This window comes from Macaca fascicularis, chromosome 7, assembly GCF_037993035.2.
Source record: "Macaca fascicularis isolate 582-1 chromosome 7, T2T-MFA8v1.1".
Taxonomy (NCBI): Eukaryota; Metazoa; Chordata; class Mammalia; order Primates; family Cercopithecidae; genus Macaca; species Macaca fascicularis.
Window position 1 is genome coordinate 52,661,325 of NC_088381.1, and position 20,010 is coordinate 52,681,334.

Genomic DNA, 20,010 nt, shown 5'->3' on the forward strand with positions numbered 1-20,010 from the left:
CTTGAGTCCAGGAGTTTGAGATGAGCCTGGGCAACAAAGTGAGACACCATATCTACAAAAAAATTTAAAAATTAGCTGGGCATGGTAGTGAGAGCCTGTAGTCCTTGCTGCTTAGGAAGCTGAGGTGGGAGGATCACTTGAGCCTGGGAGGTCGAGGCTATAGGTAGCTGTGATTATGCCACTGTACTCCAGCATGGGTGATGGAATAAGACCCTGTCTCAAAAAAACAAAAGTCTATCCCAGTCAGTTTGTTTAAATGCATACTCTTAGAACAAAAAATAAAATAAATAAATAAATAAATGCATACTCCTTATTTTTTATAAATGCATACCCTTGATATAATGGAAAGTTTCTCTTCAAAAGCAAACTTCTATCAAAGTTATTAAGTCAATGTAACTTCAACCCAGTGCAAATTTGAGTAGTCTAATTCAAAATTTGTCCAAAAGTCCACCTCTGGTTTAAAATCTGCTAAGAAAGAATCTATTACAGAATGAAAGGCACTCTATTTAGATTTCCTATAGTGATTAGAATTATTACTTCACAAAATTAACAACCAGCTCTTCTCAAAAGACACCGTTAGATCTAATATCCAAGCCTCCTTTGAACTCAGTTTTTACATTTTTCTAATGCAGCGGTCCTCAACTAGGGGAGATTCTGCCTCCCCAGGGCACATGTAGTAATGATGGAAGACATTTTTGGTTGTCACAACTCAGGAGGATGGAGTGCTACTGACATCTCACAGGTATTGTAAAAGGATGTTGTCAAACATCCTACAATGCACATGACAGTCTCCTCACAACAAATTATTTGGCCCCAAATGTCAACAGTGTGCCAAAGTTGAGAAACCTAAATCTAATCACAACCCCAACTGTCGTGTGTGTGTGTGTGTGTGTGTGTGTGTGTGTATATATATTATTTTTTAGATAGAGTCTTGCTCTGTTGCCCAGGCTGGAGTGCAGTGGCGCAATCTTGGCTCACTGTAAGCTCCACCTCCCAGGTTCACACCATTCTGCGGCCTCAGCCTCCTGAGTAGCTGGGACTACAGGTGCCTGCCACCACGCCCGGCTAATTGTTTTTTGTGTTTTTTTTTTTTAGTAGAGAGGGGGTTTTACCGTGTTAGCCAGGATGGTCTCAATCTCCTGACCTCGTGATCCGCCCGCCTCACCCTCCCAAAGTGCTGGGATTACAGGCGTGAGCCACTGCTCCCGGCCTTGTCATGTATCTTTTGTGAGCTTTGGTAGGATTATCTTAGGCTGTGGCTTGATAAATTATACAAAGGTAGTCCAGGACAGTCATCTTGGTTATGGAACGACATCAATGCTTTTTTTTTTTAAGACGGAGTTTCACTCTTGTTGCCCAGACTGGAGTGCAATGGTGTGGTCTTGGCTCACTGGGACCTCTGCCTCCTAGGTTTACGTGATTCTCCTGCCTCAGCCTCCCAAGTAGCTGCAATTACAGGCACCTGCCACCACACCCGGCTAATCTTTGTATTTTTAGTAGATATGGGGTTTCACCATGTTGGCCAGGCTAGTCTGGAGCTCCTGACCTCAGGTGATCCACCCGCCTCAGCCTCCCAAAGTGCTGGGATTACAGGCGTGAGCCACTGCACCCGACCATCAATGCTTCTTTTACGGCATATGATACACCTTTAACCTGCATTATACCATTACACATTGGCCAGACACTCTGGCCTAGAGTTTTTTAGAACTCTTTTTTTACGCCTGGTCCCCTTTCATCCCTTTCTTGGTTTACTGTCAAGTTTGATCTGTAAAACTCTTCTGACTCAAAATTTTACAGCTGTTCTGATACCATAATGCTCATTGAGTCTATAAAAATAAAAATAAAAAATAAGGCCAGGTGTGGTGGCTCACACCTGTAATTCCAGCACTTTGGGAGGCTGAGGCGGGCGGATCACCTGAGGTCAGGAGTTCGAGACCAGCCTGGTCAACAGGGTGAAACCCCATCTCTACTAAAAATACAAAAATTAGCCAGGTGTGGTAGCGGGCGCCTGTAATCCCAGCTACTTTGGAGGCTGAGGCAGGAGAATCACTTGAACCTGGGAGGCAGAGGTTGCAGTGAGCCAAGGTCACGACATTGCACTCCAGCCTGGGCAACAGAGCAAGACTCCCTCTCAAAAATAAAAATAAAAAATAAAAATATTATTATTACTTACTATTTTAATAAGAATGTAAGTAGCAATTTCCTTTTTTTTTTTTTTTTTTTTTTTGAGATAGAGTCTCACTCTGTCACCCAGGCTGGAGCGCAGTGGTGCAATCTCAATTCACTGCAACCTCTGCCTCCCAGGTTCAAGCAATTCCCGTGCCTCAGCCTCCCAAGTAGCTGAAATTACAGGTGCGTGCCACCACACTTGGTTAATTTTTGTATTTTTAGTAGAGATAGGGTTTTGCCATGTTGGCCAGGCTGGTCTCAAACTCCTGACCTCAAGTGATCTGCCCGCTTCAGCCTCCCAAAGTGCTGGGATTACAGGCGTGAGCCATCGTGCCCAGCCTTAAGTAGCAAATCTAAATTTTTATTCCGTACTTTCCTGGGCACTGGGGAATATAAATATCCAAAATGTGCAACATCCTTTAAAATGCAACCAACTACTCATCAAATGTCATGCAAGAACCTGGAACATAGCCATTCTATACATTTTTTCTTTCTTTTAAGAAACAGGGGGTCGGGCTCAGGCCTATAATCCCAGCACTTTGGAAGGCTGAGGCGGGCGAATCACAATGTCAGGAGATTGAGACCATCCTGGCTAACACGGTGAAACCCTGTCTCTACTAAAAATACAAAAAATTAGCCAGGCATGGTGGCAGGCGCCTGTAGTCCCAGCTACTCGGGAGGCTGAGGCAGGAGAATGGTGTGAACCTGGGAGGCAGAGCTTGCAGTGAGCTGAGATCGCACCACTGCACTCCAGCCTGGGTGACAGAGCAAAGACTCTGTCTCACAAAAAAAAAAAAAAGAAAAAAGAAAAAAGAAAAAGAAACAGGGTCAGCCGGGCACAGTGGCTCACGCCTGTAATCCCAGTACTTTGGGAGGCCAACTCGGGTGGATCACGTGAGGTGAGGAGCTCAAGACAGCCTAGCCAACATGATGAAACCCCATCTTTACTAAAAAAACAAAAAAATTGGCCGGGCGCGGTGGCTCAAGCCTGTAATCCCAGCACTTTGGGAGGCCGAGGCGGGCGGATCACAAGGTCAGGAGATCGAGACCACAGTGAAACCCCGTCTCTACTAAAAATACAAAAAATTAGCCGGGCGCGGTGGCGGGCGCCTGTAGTCCTAGCTACTCAGGAGGCTGAGGCAGGAGAATGGCGGGAACCCGGGAGGCGGAGCTTGCAGTGAGCCGAGATGGCGCCACTGCACTCCAGCCTGGGCAACAGCGTGAGACTCCGTCTCAAAAAAAAAAAAAAAAAAAAAATTAGCCGGGCATGGTGACGTGTGCCTATAATCCCAGCTACTCAGGAAGCTGAGGCAGTAGAATTGCTTGAACTTGGAAGGTGGAGGTTGACCGAGATCTTGCCACTACACTGCAGCGTGAGCAACAGAGCCAGACTCCGTCTCAAAAACAAAAAACAAACAAACAAAAAACAGTGTCTTGCTCCATTGCCAGGCTGGAGTACAGTGGCATGATCATAGCTCATTACAGACTGCTGGGCTCAAACAATCCTCCCACCTCAGCTTCCTGAGTAGCTGGGACTACAGAGTGGCTAATTAAAAAAAAATTTTTTTTGAGACAGTCTCCCTACATTGCACAGGCCGGTCTTGAACTCTTGGCCACAAGCGATCCTCCTGCCTCAGCCTCCCGAGTAGCTGGTACACACCACTACACTTGGCTTCCACTCTGTAAACAGGTACACACCACTACGCTTGGCTTCCATTTTGCAAATTTTGATTCCAGGTTTCAGGTACAGCTCTAGTAAGGTTCTAGCTTATCACCTCTGGGTCTTTTTTTCCCTTTCTGCCCATGCATCATCAAGTGAAATACTTTGAAAACTCACTTCATAATTTTGTCGGAGAGAACAGTCATCTTCTTTGCTCCATAATCGTAAGCATTCTCATTTTTAGACTAATAAATGACAATCAGAATGAACAATCCAGGCTGGGCGCAGTGGCTCATACCTCTAATCCCAGCACTCTTAGAGGCTAAGGTGGGTGGATCACGAGGTCAGGAGACAGAGACCATCCTGGCTAAAATAGTGAAACCCCATCTCTACCAAAAATACAAAAAATTAGCCAGGCACGGTGGCATGCACCTGTAGTCCCGGCTACTCGGGAGGCTGAGGCAGGAGAATCACTTGAACCTGGGAGGCAGAGGTTGCAAGTAAGCCAAGATTGAGCCACTGCACTCCAGCCTGGGCAAAAAGAGTGAGACTCTGTCTCAAAAAAAAAAAAAATCCAATTTTTGTTTTTTCATTTTTACATACTTTTTCATTCTAACCATCTACATACATATACATAACTTTGGCACATGTCCATTTACAAACTGCATCAACTAAGTTTTTGGTGTACAAATATCCTGAAAGATGAAAGAATACTATCATACATCTTTTTGGCAAAGTGCAGTGGTTTTTTTTTTTTTTTTTCATTTCTTAAAAATAGAATCTCACTATGTTGCCCAGGCTGGTCTCAAACTTCTGGGCTCAAGTGATCCTCCTACCTCAGCCTCCCAAGAAGTTGGGATTGCAGGCATATGCCACTGCACCCAGCCCAGTTCTGATTCTTATAAAAAGAAAATCACATTCTAGCTGGGTGCCTGTAGTTCCAGTTATCTGGGGGTAATGAAGCAGGAGAACAGCTTGAGCTTATGAATTTAAATCCAGCCTGGGCAACATAGTGAGACAGATCCCCTCTTTAAAAAAATAAAAAATTAAAATTAAAAAAATCACCATCGGGCATGGTGGCTCACAACTGTAATCCCAGCACTTTGGGAGGCTAAGGCAAGTAGATCCTGAGGTTGGGAGTTTGAGACCAGCCTGACCAACACGGAGAAACCCCATCTTCTACTAAAAATACCAAAAATTAGCCAGGCATGGTGGTGCATGCCTGTAATCCCAGCCACTCGGGAGGCTAAGGCAGGAGAATCCCTTGAACCCAGGAGGCAGAAGTTGCAGTGAGCCGAGATTGTGCTATGGCACTCCGGCCTGGGCAACAAGAGCAAAACTCCGTCTCAAAAAAAAAAAAAATAATAATCATATTCTAAACTCATCTAGGGTACAGTCACATATGTATATGGGTGGAAACAGGATCCTGCTATGTTGCCCCGCCTGGTTTTGAAGTACTGGGCTCAAGTGATCCTCCTGTCCCAGCCTCCCAAGATGCTGGGAATATAGGTGCATGCCACCATACCTGGCTGAAGACTCGTATTTTACAACTTGGTTTATATAACTTTACCATCATCCTAACAGTATAGAGTACTACTGTCACACAGCATTCATCTACAAGTTCCTCCGAAATGTCTTCTATGGTCAGTTTTCTTCTCTTTGCCATTATAGGAGGAAAATGAAAAACTATGGATTTTTAAATATGTCCAATGAAACCTTAAAAGTTGAAAAATAGTATAAAAATTACCATGTACTCCTTCCCCTAGATTCTCCAAATGTTAACACCTTACATAATGCTTAAGATGGTATCTCCCAACTTCTTTTATACTTTCTTGAAAGATGCTGTAGGCTGGGCATGATGGCTCATACCTGGAATTCCAGCACTTTGGGAGGCTAAGGTGGGTGGACTGTTTGAGCCCAGGGGTTCAAGACCAGCCTGAACAACATGGCAAAACCTTCTCTCTACAAAAAAAATACAAAAATTAGCCAGGTGTGGTGGCACATGCCTGTAGTCCCAGTTACTTGGGGGGCTGAGGTGAGAAGATTGCTTGAGTCTGGGAGAAGGTTGCAGTGAACTGAGATTGCGTCACCGCACTCCAGCCTGGGTGACAGAGTGAGACCGTGTATCCAAAGAGAAAAAAAAAGTTGCTTTAAGTTTTAGGAAAAGCAATAAGAAAATTGAAGGGCTGTGGTGCACACCTATAGTCCCAGCTACCTAGGATGCTTAGGTGGGAAGATCACTTGAGCCCAGAAGCTTGAGGCTGCAGTGAGCTATGATCGTACCACTGCACTCGGCCTGGGCAACAAAGCGAGGCCCCATCTCTAAAAATGGACGTGTAAAACTAATGATTTATTTCATTACTGCATATCCTTTTAAGCAATTCTGTAATTCTCCCTTTGTCATATTATTTTAGTCCTTTTTAGCATATTTGGGAATTGATGAGTAATGATGAAATAATTCCTAGGATGATGAAATACCAAAATATTTCAATATATAGGAAAAATAAGATCAGTAAAACTCCATAACGTTGTTTAGATGTACAAGTGGTAATAGCTAAAGTGAGTTTATTACTTTGGAAAAAAAATAATTTTCAGGCTGGGCGTGGTGACTCATGCCTGTAATCCGAGCACTTTGGGAGGTCAGGAGTTCAAGGCCAGCCTGGCCAATATGGTGAAACCCCATTTCTACTAAAATTACAAAAATTAGCCAGGTGTGGTGGTACACACCTGTAATCCCAACTATTTGGGAGGCTGAGGCCGGAGAATCGCTTAAACCCAGGAGGCGGAGGTTGCAGTTACCCGAAATTGTGCCACTGCACTCCAGCCTGGGGACAGAGCAAGACTCCATCTAAAAAAAATATTAAAAATAAAAATAAATTTTCTCTTTGCTGTTTTGAAGACCTCCAATAAATAAAAGTCACGAAATATACATCTTTACAAGTAGTCAGTACTGCTTTTTTAAAAAAAAACTCAAAACTATGAGTCCAGACCACGTGAGGTGGCTCAGGCCTGTAATTCCAGCACTTTGGGAGGCCGAGGTGGGCAGACTGCTTGAGCCCAGGAGTTTGAGACCAACCTGGGCAATACAGAGTTCAATGACACTGATGTTACATAGACATTTCTTACTACCATAGGTAGAAAGTGAACAGGAAATTATTTAGTTCAATTCAAAATGTATTAATAATTGTTATCAACGTTAATTTTCTGATTTGATCATTGTATTGTGGTTTTAAAAGATACACTTGGGGAATCTAGGTGAAGATTATAGGGCCCTTATTTGTATTATTTTTGCAACTCTCTTTGAAGTCTGAACTTATTTCCAAACAAAAAGTTTTTTAAAAAATTAAGCATTAGGCCAGGCATGGTGGCTAACACCTGTAATCCCAGCACTTTGGGTGTCTGAGGCAGGTGGACTGCTTGAGTCCCGGAAGACCAGCCTGGGCAACATGGTGAGACCCTGTCTCTGTTTAATATAAGAAATTTAATCTTTCAAAATATCTATAAGGCCAGGTGCAGTGGCTCATGCCTGGAATCCCAGCACTTTGGGAGGCCAAGGCGGGTGGATCGCCTGAAGTCAGGAGTTCAAGACAAGGCTGCCCAATGTGGTAAAACCCTGTCTCTACTAAAAATACAGAAAATTAGCCAGGCATGGTGGTGGGCACCTGTGATCCCAGCTACTCAGGAGGCTGAGACAGGAGAACTGCTTGAACTTGGGAAGGGGAGATTGCAGTGAGCCGATATCGTGCCACCATACTCCAGCCTGGGCGACAGAGCGAGACACTTGTCTTAAAAAAAATTTAAAAAATGAGCCAGGTGTCGTGGTGGGTGCCTGTAATCCCAGCTATTCGGGAGGCTAAGGCAGAAGAATCACATGAACCTGGGAGGTGGAGGTTGCAGTGATCCAAGATTGCACCACTTCACTCCAGCCTAGGCGAAAAGAGCGAAACTACATCTCAAAAAAAAAGAAAAAAGAAAAAAAAATTTATAAAAGACAGAAAAAGTAAATAAAACAAAAATTTAAGTATTAATAGTAGGGGAGGGTCAGGCTCATAATCCTAGCAGAGGGAAGATTACAGAGAGACACTGTAGGTGGGAGGACTGCTTGAGGCCAGGAGTTCAAGTCCAGCCTGAACAAAATGATGAGAACTTGCTGCTCTCAAAAAAAAAAATTAAAAAAATTAAAATAAAATAAAAAATAACAAAGCATTATAAGCAGGGTATGGTGGCACATCCATATAGTCTGATGTTTTGGGGAGGCTTAGGTGCATAGATCACTTGAGCCCAGGAGTTTAAGTCCAACCTGAACTAACATAACAAGACCTTGTCTCTAAAAGGAAAAAAAAAAAATTTTTTTTTTTTTTTAAATTAAAAAGGAGGCCAGAGGCCGGGCATAGTGAGTCATACCTACAATACCAGCACTTGGGGAGACTAAGACGGGCAGATTACTTGAGCCCAGAATTTCGAGACCAGCTCGGGCAACATGGGCAAACTCGTCTCTTTAAAAATTACAAAAATTAGCTGGGCAAGCTAATGTTAGCGTGCCCCTATAGTCCCAGCTACTTGGAAGGCTGAGGTCAGAGGCTCACCTGAGCCCAGGAGGTCGAGGATGAAGTCAGCCATGATTGTGCCACTGCACTTAAGCCTGGGGGGCTGAGCACCATGGCTCATGCTGATAATCCCAGCACTCTGGCACTTTGGGAGGCCAAGGCGGGCGGAGCCCTTGAGATCAGGAGCTACTAAAAGTACAAAAATTAGGCCGGGCACAGTGGCTCACGCCTGTAACCCAACACTTCGGGAAGCCGAGGTGGGTGGATCACTTGAGGTGAGGAGTTCGAGTCCAACCTGGTCAACATGGTGAAACCCTGTCTCTACTAAAAATACAAAATTTAGTTGGGTGGGGTGGTACAGGCCTGTAATCCCAGCTACTCAGGAGGCTGAAGCAGGAGAATCACTTGAACCCGGGAGGCAGAGGTTGCGGTGAGCTGAGATTATGCCAAGCCGAGATTACACCACTGCACTCCAGGCTGGGGGACAGGGCAAAACTCCGTCTCAAAAAAAAAAAAAAAAAAAAAAAATAGCCAAGCATAGTGGCACATGCCTGTAATCCCAGCTGCTCAGGAGGCTGAGGCAGAAGAATCACTTGAAGCTGGGTGTGTTTATGTGTGTGTGTGCAATGAGCTGAGACAGTACCACTGCACTCTAACCTGGGCAACACAGTGAGACCTTGTCTCAAAAAAAAGAAAGAGAGAGAGAGAGAGCGAGAGAGTGAGAGAGCGAGAGAGGGAAAGCAAAAGAAAAGCAAAAGAAAAAGAGCATTACAAAGAATAAAACTTAAGATGGCTCTTGAAAGGACAGGTGGATGTGTCACTCACATCTCACACTGCTTTTATCACATTAGCTCTTCTGCTCCCACACAAACACACAAACATGGGCACATAACATCTTTAACCATCTATGTATCCTCTACTATGCTCAACATACTGCTTTGTCTGTCTGTGGTGGAAACCAAATCATTCATTCGTGTATACATCCTCTAATATTTACTGAGCACATACTATGCACCAGGTGTTTTAGGAGTTGGAAATACAACGGTAAACAAAAATTCCTTCCCTCAAGAAGCTTACACTTTAGTGAAAGATGACACAACAGACAAAATATAATATTTAGAATATTAGGCAGTGACAGGTATCAAGAACAAAAGGCAAGGAAGAGTTTTTGAAATTGTAGATAAGAATGGCCAGAGAATACCTACTGAGAAGGTAACTTGTGAGTAAAGGAAGTGAGGGAGCTAGTCATGCAGAAATTAGTGGAGAAAGCCTTCTAGGCAGAGGGGACAGCAAACCCAAAGACCCTCATGTCTTTGTGAGGGCTCACATGTGCTTGACATTTTCCAAAACAGCATGAAGGCTGGGTAGCTGAAGAAAAACGAAAGAAGGACTAGTCAGAAATGTAGTCAGAGAGGTACTAGGATGAGGGTGGCAGGCAGAGGGTACATCAGATTTGTTCTTACAGGTGTTTTTTTCCTTTTTTTTCTTTTTCGAGACAGGGTCTCATTTTGTCATCAAGGCTGGGGTACAGTGGCACAGTCATGGTTCACTGCAGCCTAAAACTCCTGAGCTCAATCCTCCTGCCTCAGCCTCCCAAGTAACTGGGACTACAGGCACATACCAGCATGCCTGGCTAATTTTTAATTTTTTTTATAGAAACAGGGTCTTGTTACAATGCCCAAGCTGGTCTCAAATTCCTGGCCTCAAATGATCCTCCCACTTCAGCTCCCAAAATGCCGGAATTACAGACATATCTTTTCTTTTTTTTTTCTTTTGAGATGGAGTCTCGCTCTGTCGCCCAGGCTGGAGTGCAATGACGTGATCTCGGCTCAGTGCAAGCTCCACCTCCCGGGTTCACGCCATTCTCCTGCCTCAACCTGCTGAGTAGCTGGGACTACAGGCATGTATGCCACCATGCCCAGATAACTTTTTTGTATTTTTTTAGTAGAGACCGTGTTAGCCAGGATGGTCTCGCTCTCCTGACCTCTTGATCCGCCCACCTGGGCCTCCCAAAGTGCTGGGTTTACAGGCATGAACCACCAGGCCCTGGCCCATTACAGACATATCTTAATAAGGACTCAGGTTTAATACTCAGACTGAAATGGAAAGCCACTGGATGGTTTTAAGCAGAGAAGTGACAAGGTATGACAGGTTTCAAAAGAATCACTTGGGTTGCTATGTTGAGAAGAGATTTAAGAGTCGCAGTAACAAAACAAGGAGAATAGAATCCAAGCTAGAGATGCACAGGCGCTGACTAGGGCAATGGAGATGCAGATCCCAAGTGGTCTAATTCTGGATAGTATTTTGAATATAGAGCAAATAAAATTTACTGATGGACCACATATGAAAAAGACAGAGAAGAGTCAACAATGTCTCTTAGTTATCCAAGAGGAGACATCAAGTGGAGACCTTGAGCGGGCCACTAGACCTATTAGTCTACGGTAGAGGGAGAGATCCCCGTTAGAGAGTCATCAGCATTGTTTGGATTTTAGAAAGGCAATATGGTACATATACTGTATCATCTCTCTCTCCCAGCTAGGGCTGGGGTAGATCCCCGTAATCAAGCAGTAGCATTTCTGCATCATGCGGGACAGCCCAGGTCAGGTTGTGCCCCAAAATTAGTTGTGGAACTAGACTTACCAAAAAACAAAAATTCTTGCATTTCAGAACTGCAAATAAAGGATGTGGACCTGCATATCCTCCAATAGACCATATATCAGCAAGCCTAGCCCTGGAGGACACCAAGAAGACTCATGAAGGGTCTACTGTCATGCTGAAAAATATGGGTAACATACAAGCACACAAGACAAAAAGGGGGTAAGGAAAACAAAAGCAAAAGGGGCAAATAAGAAATACATCAGTTAGAAATTGCCACCAATGACCAGGCACAGTGGCTCACATCTGCAATCCTAGCACTCTGAGAGGCTGAGGCAGGAGGATCTCTTGAGCCCAAGAGTTCGAGACCAGCCTGGGCAACATAGGAGGACTTCATCTCTATAAAAATATTTTAAAAATTAGCCGGGTGTGTGGTGGCACACACCTGTAATCCCAGCTACTTGGGAGGCTAAGGTAGGAGGGTCGCTTAAGTCCAGAAGGTCAACACTGCAGTGAGTTGTGATCATGCCACTGCACTCCAGCCTGATGACAGAGTGAGACTTCGTCTCAAAAAAAAAAAAAAAAAGACATTATGCGAAGAAAAGACATTATGCGGCTGGGTGCAGTAGATCATGCCTGTAATCCCAGTACTTTGAGAGGCCGAGGTGGGCGGATCATGAGGTCAGGAGTTCGAGACCAGCCTGACCAACATGGTAAAACCCTTCTCTACTAAAAATACAAAAATTAGCCGGGAGTGGTGGTGCCCCAGCTTCTTCTTCGTGGAGGCCGAGGCCGGAGAATCGCTTGAACTCGGGCGGCGGAAGTTGCAGTGAGCTGAGACTGTACCACTGCACTCCAGCACTCCAGCCCAGGTGACAGAGCAAGACTCCGTCTCAAAAAAAAAAAAAAAAAAGTCTAGTGCCTAACACAGTATCTGTGACACAGTAAGTGCTCAATAAATATCATCTTTTATTATTCAAGGGGCAAAGAAGGTGTATTTTGAAAAAGCATATACCACGTATTTTTTTTTTAAAGGCCTACAGAAAGTAAAGCTTAACAAACTCTTGGCTGGTGGAATTGCCCAGAAAAGTGAGAAAGCCTTGAAAAGCACTATGCTGAACTACTGAATGCCATGGACATAACCTTTTAATTCCAATTAAAATTCCTGGGTACTAACATCTGCCATGCACAGCTCTCCAGTGTCTTGTCTGCTTACACTGAAGATGTAAAAAGAATTATACTTTGCCAGGAATCTTGTCAAATTACTACACACCTCCTTCCTTAAAAAAGAAAAAAAGTCTTTCTCTGTATGTAAATTATTAAAACCCTCTTAATTACGAAGTGCCAATCTTTCTAAGCTATTTATCTCTGAGCAACATTATAGTATATAAAATAATTATCTGGAGATTATGAAGCATTTATGAAACCGCTCCTAATACAGCAAAACCAAGTTCTTACTTGAATCCTTAAAGACTCTTCTGTGTTCCCCAGTATACAGCACTGCAAATCATGGGAACTACTATATGTAGACCAAATTTTCCTCAGTGGTCAATAGTTCTCCACTATCTGTTTATGGCATCAGGAAAAAAACACCTGGATTTTTTGTCTCCCCATCAATTCTATTACAGCCATCATTAGCTAAACTAAAATGCTGTTGCTTTTGCAACTTCCTTGGCAGACAAGATAGAACCTACCCTTTTCACATAAACACAGCACAGGGCACCACTCAGGCCCTACTAACCAAAGCACAAATCTAGAATTTCACTTCAGATAATTAACCAGAGGCTCATTTAGACATTACTGCATAAATAAACATTGGTTCCATGTTTATTTTTCTCATGAAAAATGTGAAAAATATTGAAATAATTTCTCTCAATAGGAAAAGATAATGTATCAAGTGAAAGCAAAAACCTCATCTAATGTGGTTCTGCTATAGGTTAGATTTGAAATGTCCTAAGGCAACTCTCCAATGCAGGCTGGAGAGCAACGTTACAGAAGTCACATACAGAAGGCTACCCTGATCCACAACTTCACCCTACTCTGAAATATAAAGGGCAAGAACACTGTACTATGTATACTATAAATAGAAAGTGGTCTAGATGATCGAACATAATTACATAAAACCAGAAAGAAAAGACTTCTCACCTATAGTTACCTAAATAGCAAATTCTTTGGGAAACCAAATTTTTTCTGTTTGTTGAGACGGAATTTCGCTCCTGTCGCCCAGGCTACAGTGCAACGGCCCGATCTCGGCTCACTGCAACCTCGCCTCCCGGGTTCAAGTGATTTCTCCTGCCTCAGCCTCCCCAGTAGCTGGGATTACAGACTCTTGCCACCATGCCCAGCTAATTTTTGTATTTTTAGTAGAAATGGGGTTTCGCCATGTAAGCCTGGCTGGTCTCGAACTCCTGACCTCAAGCGATCGGCCCGCCTCAGCCTTCCAAAGTGCTGGGATTACAGACATGAGCCACCGCACCCGGCCAGGAAACTAAGTTTATATAGTAGAACCATCTGCACAATGAAAGCATTCAAAACTACAAGGGTCAGAGATATCAGAATATTTTATTCAAAGTCTGAATTTTTCTTAAAAAAAAAAAACCTATTTTATAAACAGACCAGTTTTGAGATTAAAATGTAAATCCCAACTTTCCTGTTATAAATCTCAGCCTTGTAAAGAGGAGGAGCTTCCACTGCCTTTTCAAGGCTAACTTGGTTAAAGTCCTAACGCACCGAAACAGACGCCAAGTCTACTACCCACCACCCATTGGCTCAAAGGAAGCCCCGCCCCATACAGCCACGGTAACTGAACATCGAGAGAACCCCAGAAAGGTTTTCTCTCCGCCACATTTCTAGTCTCTGATGACTCCCTGCCCCTCCCCGACCATCACCACCGCGGAAACAGGGTTCCAGCACCAGCCACACACGCTCCTACAAGAGGACCTTAGGCACTTCGCCCCAATAGATACAACCAGGAGGGTGGTGGGGGTGACCATGCTCCCACTCTCCCAGCTGCACGGTGCCAGACACGCTGCATGGAGCAAACAGAGAAAGCAGCTCCGGCATAGGGCCCTTGTGCCCCAGGCAGAAGGCATGACCGAGCCACAAGAGTAAGTCCTGACACCTCCGCAGCTCTCAGTCGGCGGGAGCCCCTCCCTCCCCACGGAGACATAAGGCGGGGCAGACCTAGGCGGCGAGACTCCCAGCCAGACCCGACAGCGGGCTTTCCCTAGCACCGCCTCATTGCCAAGGAGGCGGAAACCCAGGGCCGGGGTGGGAGGCGGGGGACGGCCAAGGGGAGTGGCATCACGGATCAGTACGGCCCCTCCGGCCAACCGGATCCCGAGAAGGCGGAGAAACTCAGACTTCACGCCCCCTCCCTGCCGCGCCCTGAATCTACACGCGGGAGACCCCCCTACCCGTCCCCGACCCCAGCAGGCAAGAGCACGGCCGCCAGCCCGAGGCCCCGCCCACCCCAGGAGGAGGAGAGGGGGTGGTCGGCCGCAAACCGCACTCAGCGAGAAGCCGGCCCCGCCCCTTTCTCCACAATCGCACGCGCGCGCCGGCCCCGCCTCTGAGCGGCGGCGCGAGAGCCCGCCCCCCTCCGCGCGCACCGGGACTACGCTCTCCTCCCCCTCCCGCGAGGAGAGCTACCCTGCTCCGCCCCCCACCCCCCTCACACAGCCACACACCTCCCGCCCGTCTGCTCTACGGGAAGCCGAGGAGGTCAGCCCCCCCTAAAAATACACACCCTCGAGTCCGGCGTTACCCGCCACTAGGCTCCCGCCCGGCCCCCGGCCCAGCGTGCTCTCACCGCAAAGCTGCTTCGGCCGCTCGTCACTGCGTGTCCCTCTCGGCGTGAGCCGCGAGCTCAGCAGGGAGGCCCTGAGAACGGCGCGGGGCACAGGCCCGCCGAAGCGGACTGCCAGCTACCTCTCCGCTAACCAAGCGGTCACAGGCCCCGGTGCCCAGACTGGGAAGGAGGGAGGGAGGGAGGGAGGGAAACTCCGAGGGGGGAAGGGGAGGGGGGAAGATGGAGAAACCGTCTCCGCCGCCTCTACCGCCGCGGCCGCTTCTCTGTTACCCGGGAAATCCCGCCCACTCCCCCGACCCCGCCCCGCAGGGGGAAGACTCAGCTTCGTTCCAACACAGGACGCAATACCCGCCCGTCAAAGACTGAGCCAATCACCGAGCCCTGCCTTATGACTTCCCGCCCCTTCCCCCTCGACTGGGAGGGGAGAGGGAGCCGCTCACCTTCTCCACGCCCCTATTGGCGGGGAGCGTCCCTAACTCAACCCCGCCTATTGGAGACAGACTGCTGAAGCCCACCCCCGAGCCACAACGCTATTGGAGGAAGCGGGGAAGCTCTTCCTGTCTCATTGGAGGACACCACATAACCCGCCCCGCAGCGTCTCAGCCACAGGCCTAACAAGTTGGCTCCCGCCTCCGCCGGTCATCGCATTGGAAGGCTACCCCTGGCTCTCCCACCGCCCCAGTAAGGTAAGTAACCGATGTGGGGTAAAATGTCTGTAAGTGAAACAGGCTCCGCCTACTGCACTGCCGGGCCAGGCCCCGCCCCAAGAGTTGGATTGGCTATCTTGGCACTGGTAGGACCCTCCATTGGCCAGGGCGCCCGTCTAGGAAGGAACTTAATTCCGCTCTGCGCGAGGAGGCTGAACCTTAGCAGTCCTTTTGTGGAATGTTTACACTAGAGACTGAAGCTCGGAGTTCCAGGGCCCGAGACAGGAGGGGGAGCGGAGCTCATCAGCGGAGACTCCACATCCTAGGATTTGAAGGAAAGGCAGTCCACCCCGGCGGACTCTCTTACAAAAAAAATGAGAATGCGAACTCATCCTCCCTATCCAGTTATCTTTGCAGTTTACATTCTACACACTGCGTCCTTGTAAACACAAATATCCGGAGCAGCTGGCAACTCCTTTCAGTCAAGTACAGTACAGAACTAAGGTCTGGAGACCTAGGCAGAGAAATAACCCATAACCCCAAGGGTTGCCAGCGCACTCCCTAGAGCTGAATGTGCCTAAGAGGGCGGAGATAACCAAAAGAGAGGCGGGCCCTAACAGCCACCGCCCTGGCAAGCCTCCGGAAGGCGGAGCGTGAGGCACAAGGTACTCACGATCTCCCGGGTGGATCTGTAGGCATCCTCAGAACTGAGAAAGAAGAGAAAAGGACCAAAACAGGCCACAGCATAAATTAACCTTTGGAACATGCCACACTCAGAGAAGGGATAAAACTTCCGTAGTTGGGGACATAACGGCTGTTCACCTTCTCCTTAGCCAGGAGTGTTAATAGTCCCTGTGCCCTCTCTGTGTAGGTAACAGTGCCTCGAACGCACAGTGAGACAAAATGCTTTCAATTCCTAGTTTGCTTTTATTTATTCACCAAATAGGGCGTGGGCCTGACGCTGACCTTACTTTGGGGGGCGCTCTCTCGGCGCCAGGAGGGGACGGGATTACGTTGTTACCGCTCTCCCGAAGAAGTAGAATCCTCCTCCCGGAGAGCTAAGACCCCAAGGGACAGGCCCAGGGAACCCACTCCTAGGTCTAACTCTGTCCTCCCTCTGCAATCCAGCGGAAACGGCCAGGAACGAGCTCTGGCAGCAGGTGGGCCTCACTCCAACGATGGCTTCGAGCCGCGAAACCACAGCAGCGAATTGCGAACTCCAAGGGTAGCCGACAGGTGGAAGCAGCCTCGCCAGTAGCCAAACCCTGCCCCAGGACAGAGGTCTAAAAGTAAGTCAGACCAACAAAGCGACCCCCGGGCCAAGCTGCTCCCAGGTTAGGAGGAAGCGGCACTCCAGCAGAACTGACCCAAGGCTACTTTTAACTTTGCTCCGCCTTCCACCACTAGACTGAGTAGCACAGGGCATTCCCACCATGGTATCAAGAACTACTCAGAACCCAAGCCAGCATTAGGCTGCCCACGACTTCCCGTGAACACAGGGTACCACCTGCGCTGGATCTCGCCTAAGGGCCCGAGGCCAGGGTACTAGGTTGTCAGAGTCTCGGATACAGCCAACTAAGGACAGCTGCTACCATGCCTAGGGAAGAACAAACACTTCCAGCGTCTGCAGAGTTCTCGAGCTTAAGCTTAGGGAAGTCAAAGGGCGCGGAAATAGCCAAGCGACAGGGTTAGAACTTGAGTACTTGGCCCCGGCCTCGAAGGGCAGATCTCAAACCCTGCAGAACCTACGAAGCTTCGCTCCCGAAATCCACTCCGCACTGTAATCCCCTGGCTTCACCCCGAAGGCTACCAGGTCTCCAGCCTCGGTGGAACCTTTGTGTGGCTTCTCGGCTCTCCCCGCCCCCCTCGCCAAGGGCGCCGAGCCTAGGACTTCCGGGCGGGAGGGCAGTTCGAAGGAGCTAGGCGGGCCTCACACATGTGCGGAGCGCGCTCAAGAGCGAAGGAGGGAGGCGGGGAACAAGGCTGGACTTCCCCCTCCGAGCTCTCTCCGCCGGAGGAGGCCGGGCTACCCGTCCCACCAATCCGAGGCGGGGGCGGGACCTTGCGCCTCGCGTCAGCCGCAAGAACCATCCCTCCTCCCTCCGCGGAAAAAAAATCCTAGCAACTTAAACTCCAGCCCGGCCTCCCGATAGGCGGAGCTCGGGAGAATGTCATCCAATCCACATCCGAGAAGGGGAAAAAAAGGGAGTCTCGTCCAGCCAGTGGAAGACAAGAGAAGGCGGGGCCTCCGGGCGAGCCCGAGGTGGGTGGGAGAGAGGAAACGGGCCCGCCCCTCAGCTCCCCTCCAGGCGGGTTGCACAAGCCACCAGCGGAGTAGATAGTAAACAGCCTGGGCCGAGGAGTGCAGGCAGGGGCCGCTCGGCGCTCGGTGGACTGGGCCCCTGCGCCTCCTCTCCCGGCGTCGCCCCGCCCGGCCGGGACGGTTCCCGCCGGCGCCCCGCCTACCCGCCCGCCATCCCGGCTGACAGGCGCGCCCCCCGCGCCCCTCCCCGCCCGCTGATGCATTTCCTTTTCCCGATTCCGAGCGTGGAGACTGTTTTCCCAGTTTCCGACCTTCACTGCCCCTTTCAGGCCACCCCCTCGTGGGCGCGCACACGCCCGCGCCCTCGCCCCCGCCCCATCCGCGCCGAGCGGTCCGCAGCGGCATCTCGCAGGAAGGGGGAGCCCGGCGGCGGCACGGCCGGGGGAGGGGAAGAGAGCAGCAGTCGCCGCCGCCGCCTTGGGGTGGGCGGGGAAGCAGGCAGCTCCATGTTTGCAAGGGGATCAGCCGGGACCGCGGGGCGAAGCCGCCGAGTTTCTGGGGGTTTTCCGTACCACCGGTGCGAGCTCGTTGCCGGCTCGTGGCCTGCCGGGTGCCGGCACCAAATGCTGACTCGACCGCCAAGGCCAGGGAGTTTGGAAACCCGGCAGCTCGCGGGGCTAGCGGCGAGGCGCAGGGGATCTTTCCGGTGGCCTCTCCCGCCCCCGGCCGCCCCTCCCGCAAGTCCAGTGTTGCCCCCGCCCCCAGAGTCCATAACAACCGCGGGCCCACAGTGCCCGCGCCTCTCCGGAGCGCGCCCACCGCCCCCTCCAAGTTTGCAGGCAGAAACAAAACCCTCGAGGCGGCTGCCGCCCTTGTCCAGCGTGGGTAGCCAGGAAAGCCGCGGGCCCCGGCTCGCTCGCTAACTCCAGCTCTCGAGCAACTCCGGGCTCCGCGAGCTTAGTGGGCCCCGCCGACCATGCTCGAGCCGCCGCCCCCTGCCGAGCCCGCACGCCGCAGCTCTGGCCCGGTTCTAGTCGGTGTGCGGAATCTCCCTTTTCTTTCTAATATTTTTCTTTTTTAAAAAACGGCACAACAGGAACTGGGGGTCTCCTGACCGCCCCTTCTCCAGTCCGCCGCCAAAACCTACCGAAACGGACTGCTCGGTGAGATAAACTAGGCAACACGGCCGGCGCAGGGACGACCCCAGGCCGGGCCCACCCCCTCCCCACGGCTCCGGCCCGGCTGGGAAACACACACACTGGCGAGCGGGCGGCGCCAAGAGCTCTCCTTCCTGGCCTGTCCCTCGCCTACCTCGGCCGCGGAACTCCGAGCTTCCCCTCAGCTCGGTCCCAGGGCCCACGGGGCCCACACCACGTCGGGCCGGCCAGACCGAGCGGCCGGCGGACTAACCCCCCAAACGCCTGAGATTGGGGGGACCAAATTAAAAGCAGCTGTTTAACATACCTTCCGAGCCAGGCGAGGAGTCCTGAATGGGGGGAACGCCCCCCACGGGCTATTGGCTCCCCGGCGCTCACGTCAGTCACCCTGGGCCCGCCTCCGCCCTTCGCCCCGCCTCTTCCCCTTCATTGAACGCCCCCTCCTTCCAAAAAATATAAATAAATTAATTGAACTAAACGCGAGTGGGAGACGCATCCGTGGTAGAGGCCCTTATAGCTCCCTTTCCGCCGACTCAAGTTTCTTGAGGTCCTCGGACTGGAGGGAGGCCTTCTGGGACTCGGAGATCCGCTGGGTGGACGCGGAGGAGGAGCCAGCGTGGCTACCCGGCCCCAACTTCCTTCACACACACAACCCATTTGGAACTAGGTAGGAGAGGAGGGTAGGAGCACCCTGGCCACTGGCTGAAGTGGGCAGACCCCTCTGGCTGTGTGACCTAACCGTGTTCGGTCCCCTCTGTTAGGCGCCTAAAAATGAGTGATGCAAACGGGAAGCTCTGCGTCCGCGGGCAACAGGCACTTGTCTGAGCACCTACTGTGGGTGAGGCAGACATTCATACCGTACCTGCTGCTGGGTGCAAATACAGACTGGATGACATGCTTACTCTACTCCTCCAAGGGCTCCAGATTCAGCCGAGGAGATTCTACGTTAAGAACTAAGTCAAGGCAGGAATGTGTATGAAAATAGGAGTTTGTATGTAAATAGGAGCTCAGAGAAGAGAGATTCCTTCTCGCTGAAGGAAAATTGGGAAAGGTTTCATGGAGGAGGTGGCATTCAAGTTGGGTCTTAAAGATTTCATCCAGCAGAAGTGGAGGGGCAGGTCATTTTCAGCAAAGGACACAAAGGGGTAAATGCAAAAAAGG

The 20,010-nt window shown here is 49.5% G+C and overlaps 2 protein-coding genes across 10 annotated transcripts in view; one reads left to right on the plus strand and one right to left on the minus strand.

Moving 5' to 3' along the window:
* The window catches only part of SIN3A (SIN3 transcription regulator family member A), an 88,195-nt gene extending 69,011 nt beyond the window's left edge, over window positions 1–19,184 (minus strand). For 3 of the 9 annotated variants that reach the window (XM_065547429.1, XM_065547428.1, XM_065547424.1), the window contains exon 1: window positions 14,783–15,068. The gene's annotated coding sequence lies outside the window, so the exon portion shown is untranslated. Of the gene's footprint in view, window positions 1–14,719; window positions 15,069–17,178; window positions 17,394–19,003 lie in introns of those variants that run through there. The other 6 variants (XM_073996402.1, XM_015453100.3, XM_005560124.4 and 3 more) reach the window with 5 other exon arrangements.
* On the plus strand, window positions 15,390–19,327 carry LOC135971599 (uncharacterized). The gene is made up of 2 exons (XM_065547433.1): window positions 15,390–15,468; window positions 16,558–19,327. The coding sequence occupies exon 2, from the start codon at window positions 17,950–17,952 to the stop codon at window positions 18,613–18,615; it is 666 nt and encodes a 221-aa protein (XP_065403505.1). The 5' UTR covers window positions 15,390–15,468; window positions 16,558–17,949; the 3' UTR covers window positions 18,616–19,327.
* The last annotated feature ends 683 nt before the right edge of the window (window positions 19,328–20,010 follow it).

Bases quoted from the DNA above. Each gene is read 5' to 3' on its own strand.
- LOC135971599 (XM_065547433.1), top strand. From the start codon at position 17,950: ATGCATTTCCTTTTCCCGATTCCGAGCGTGGAGACTGTTTTCCCAGTT.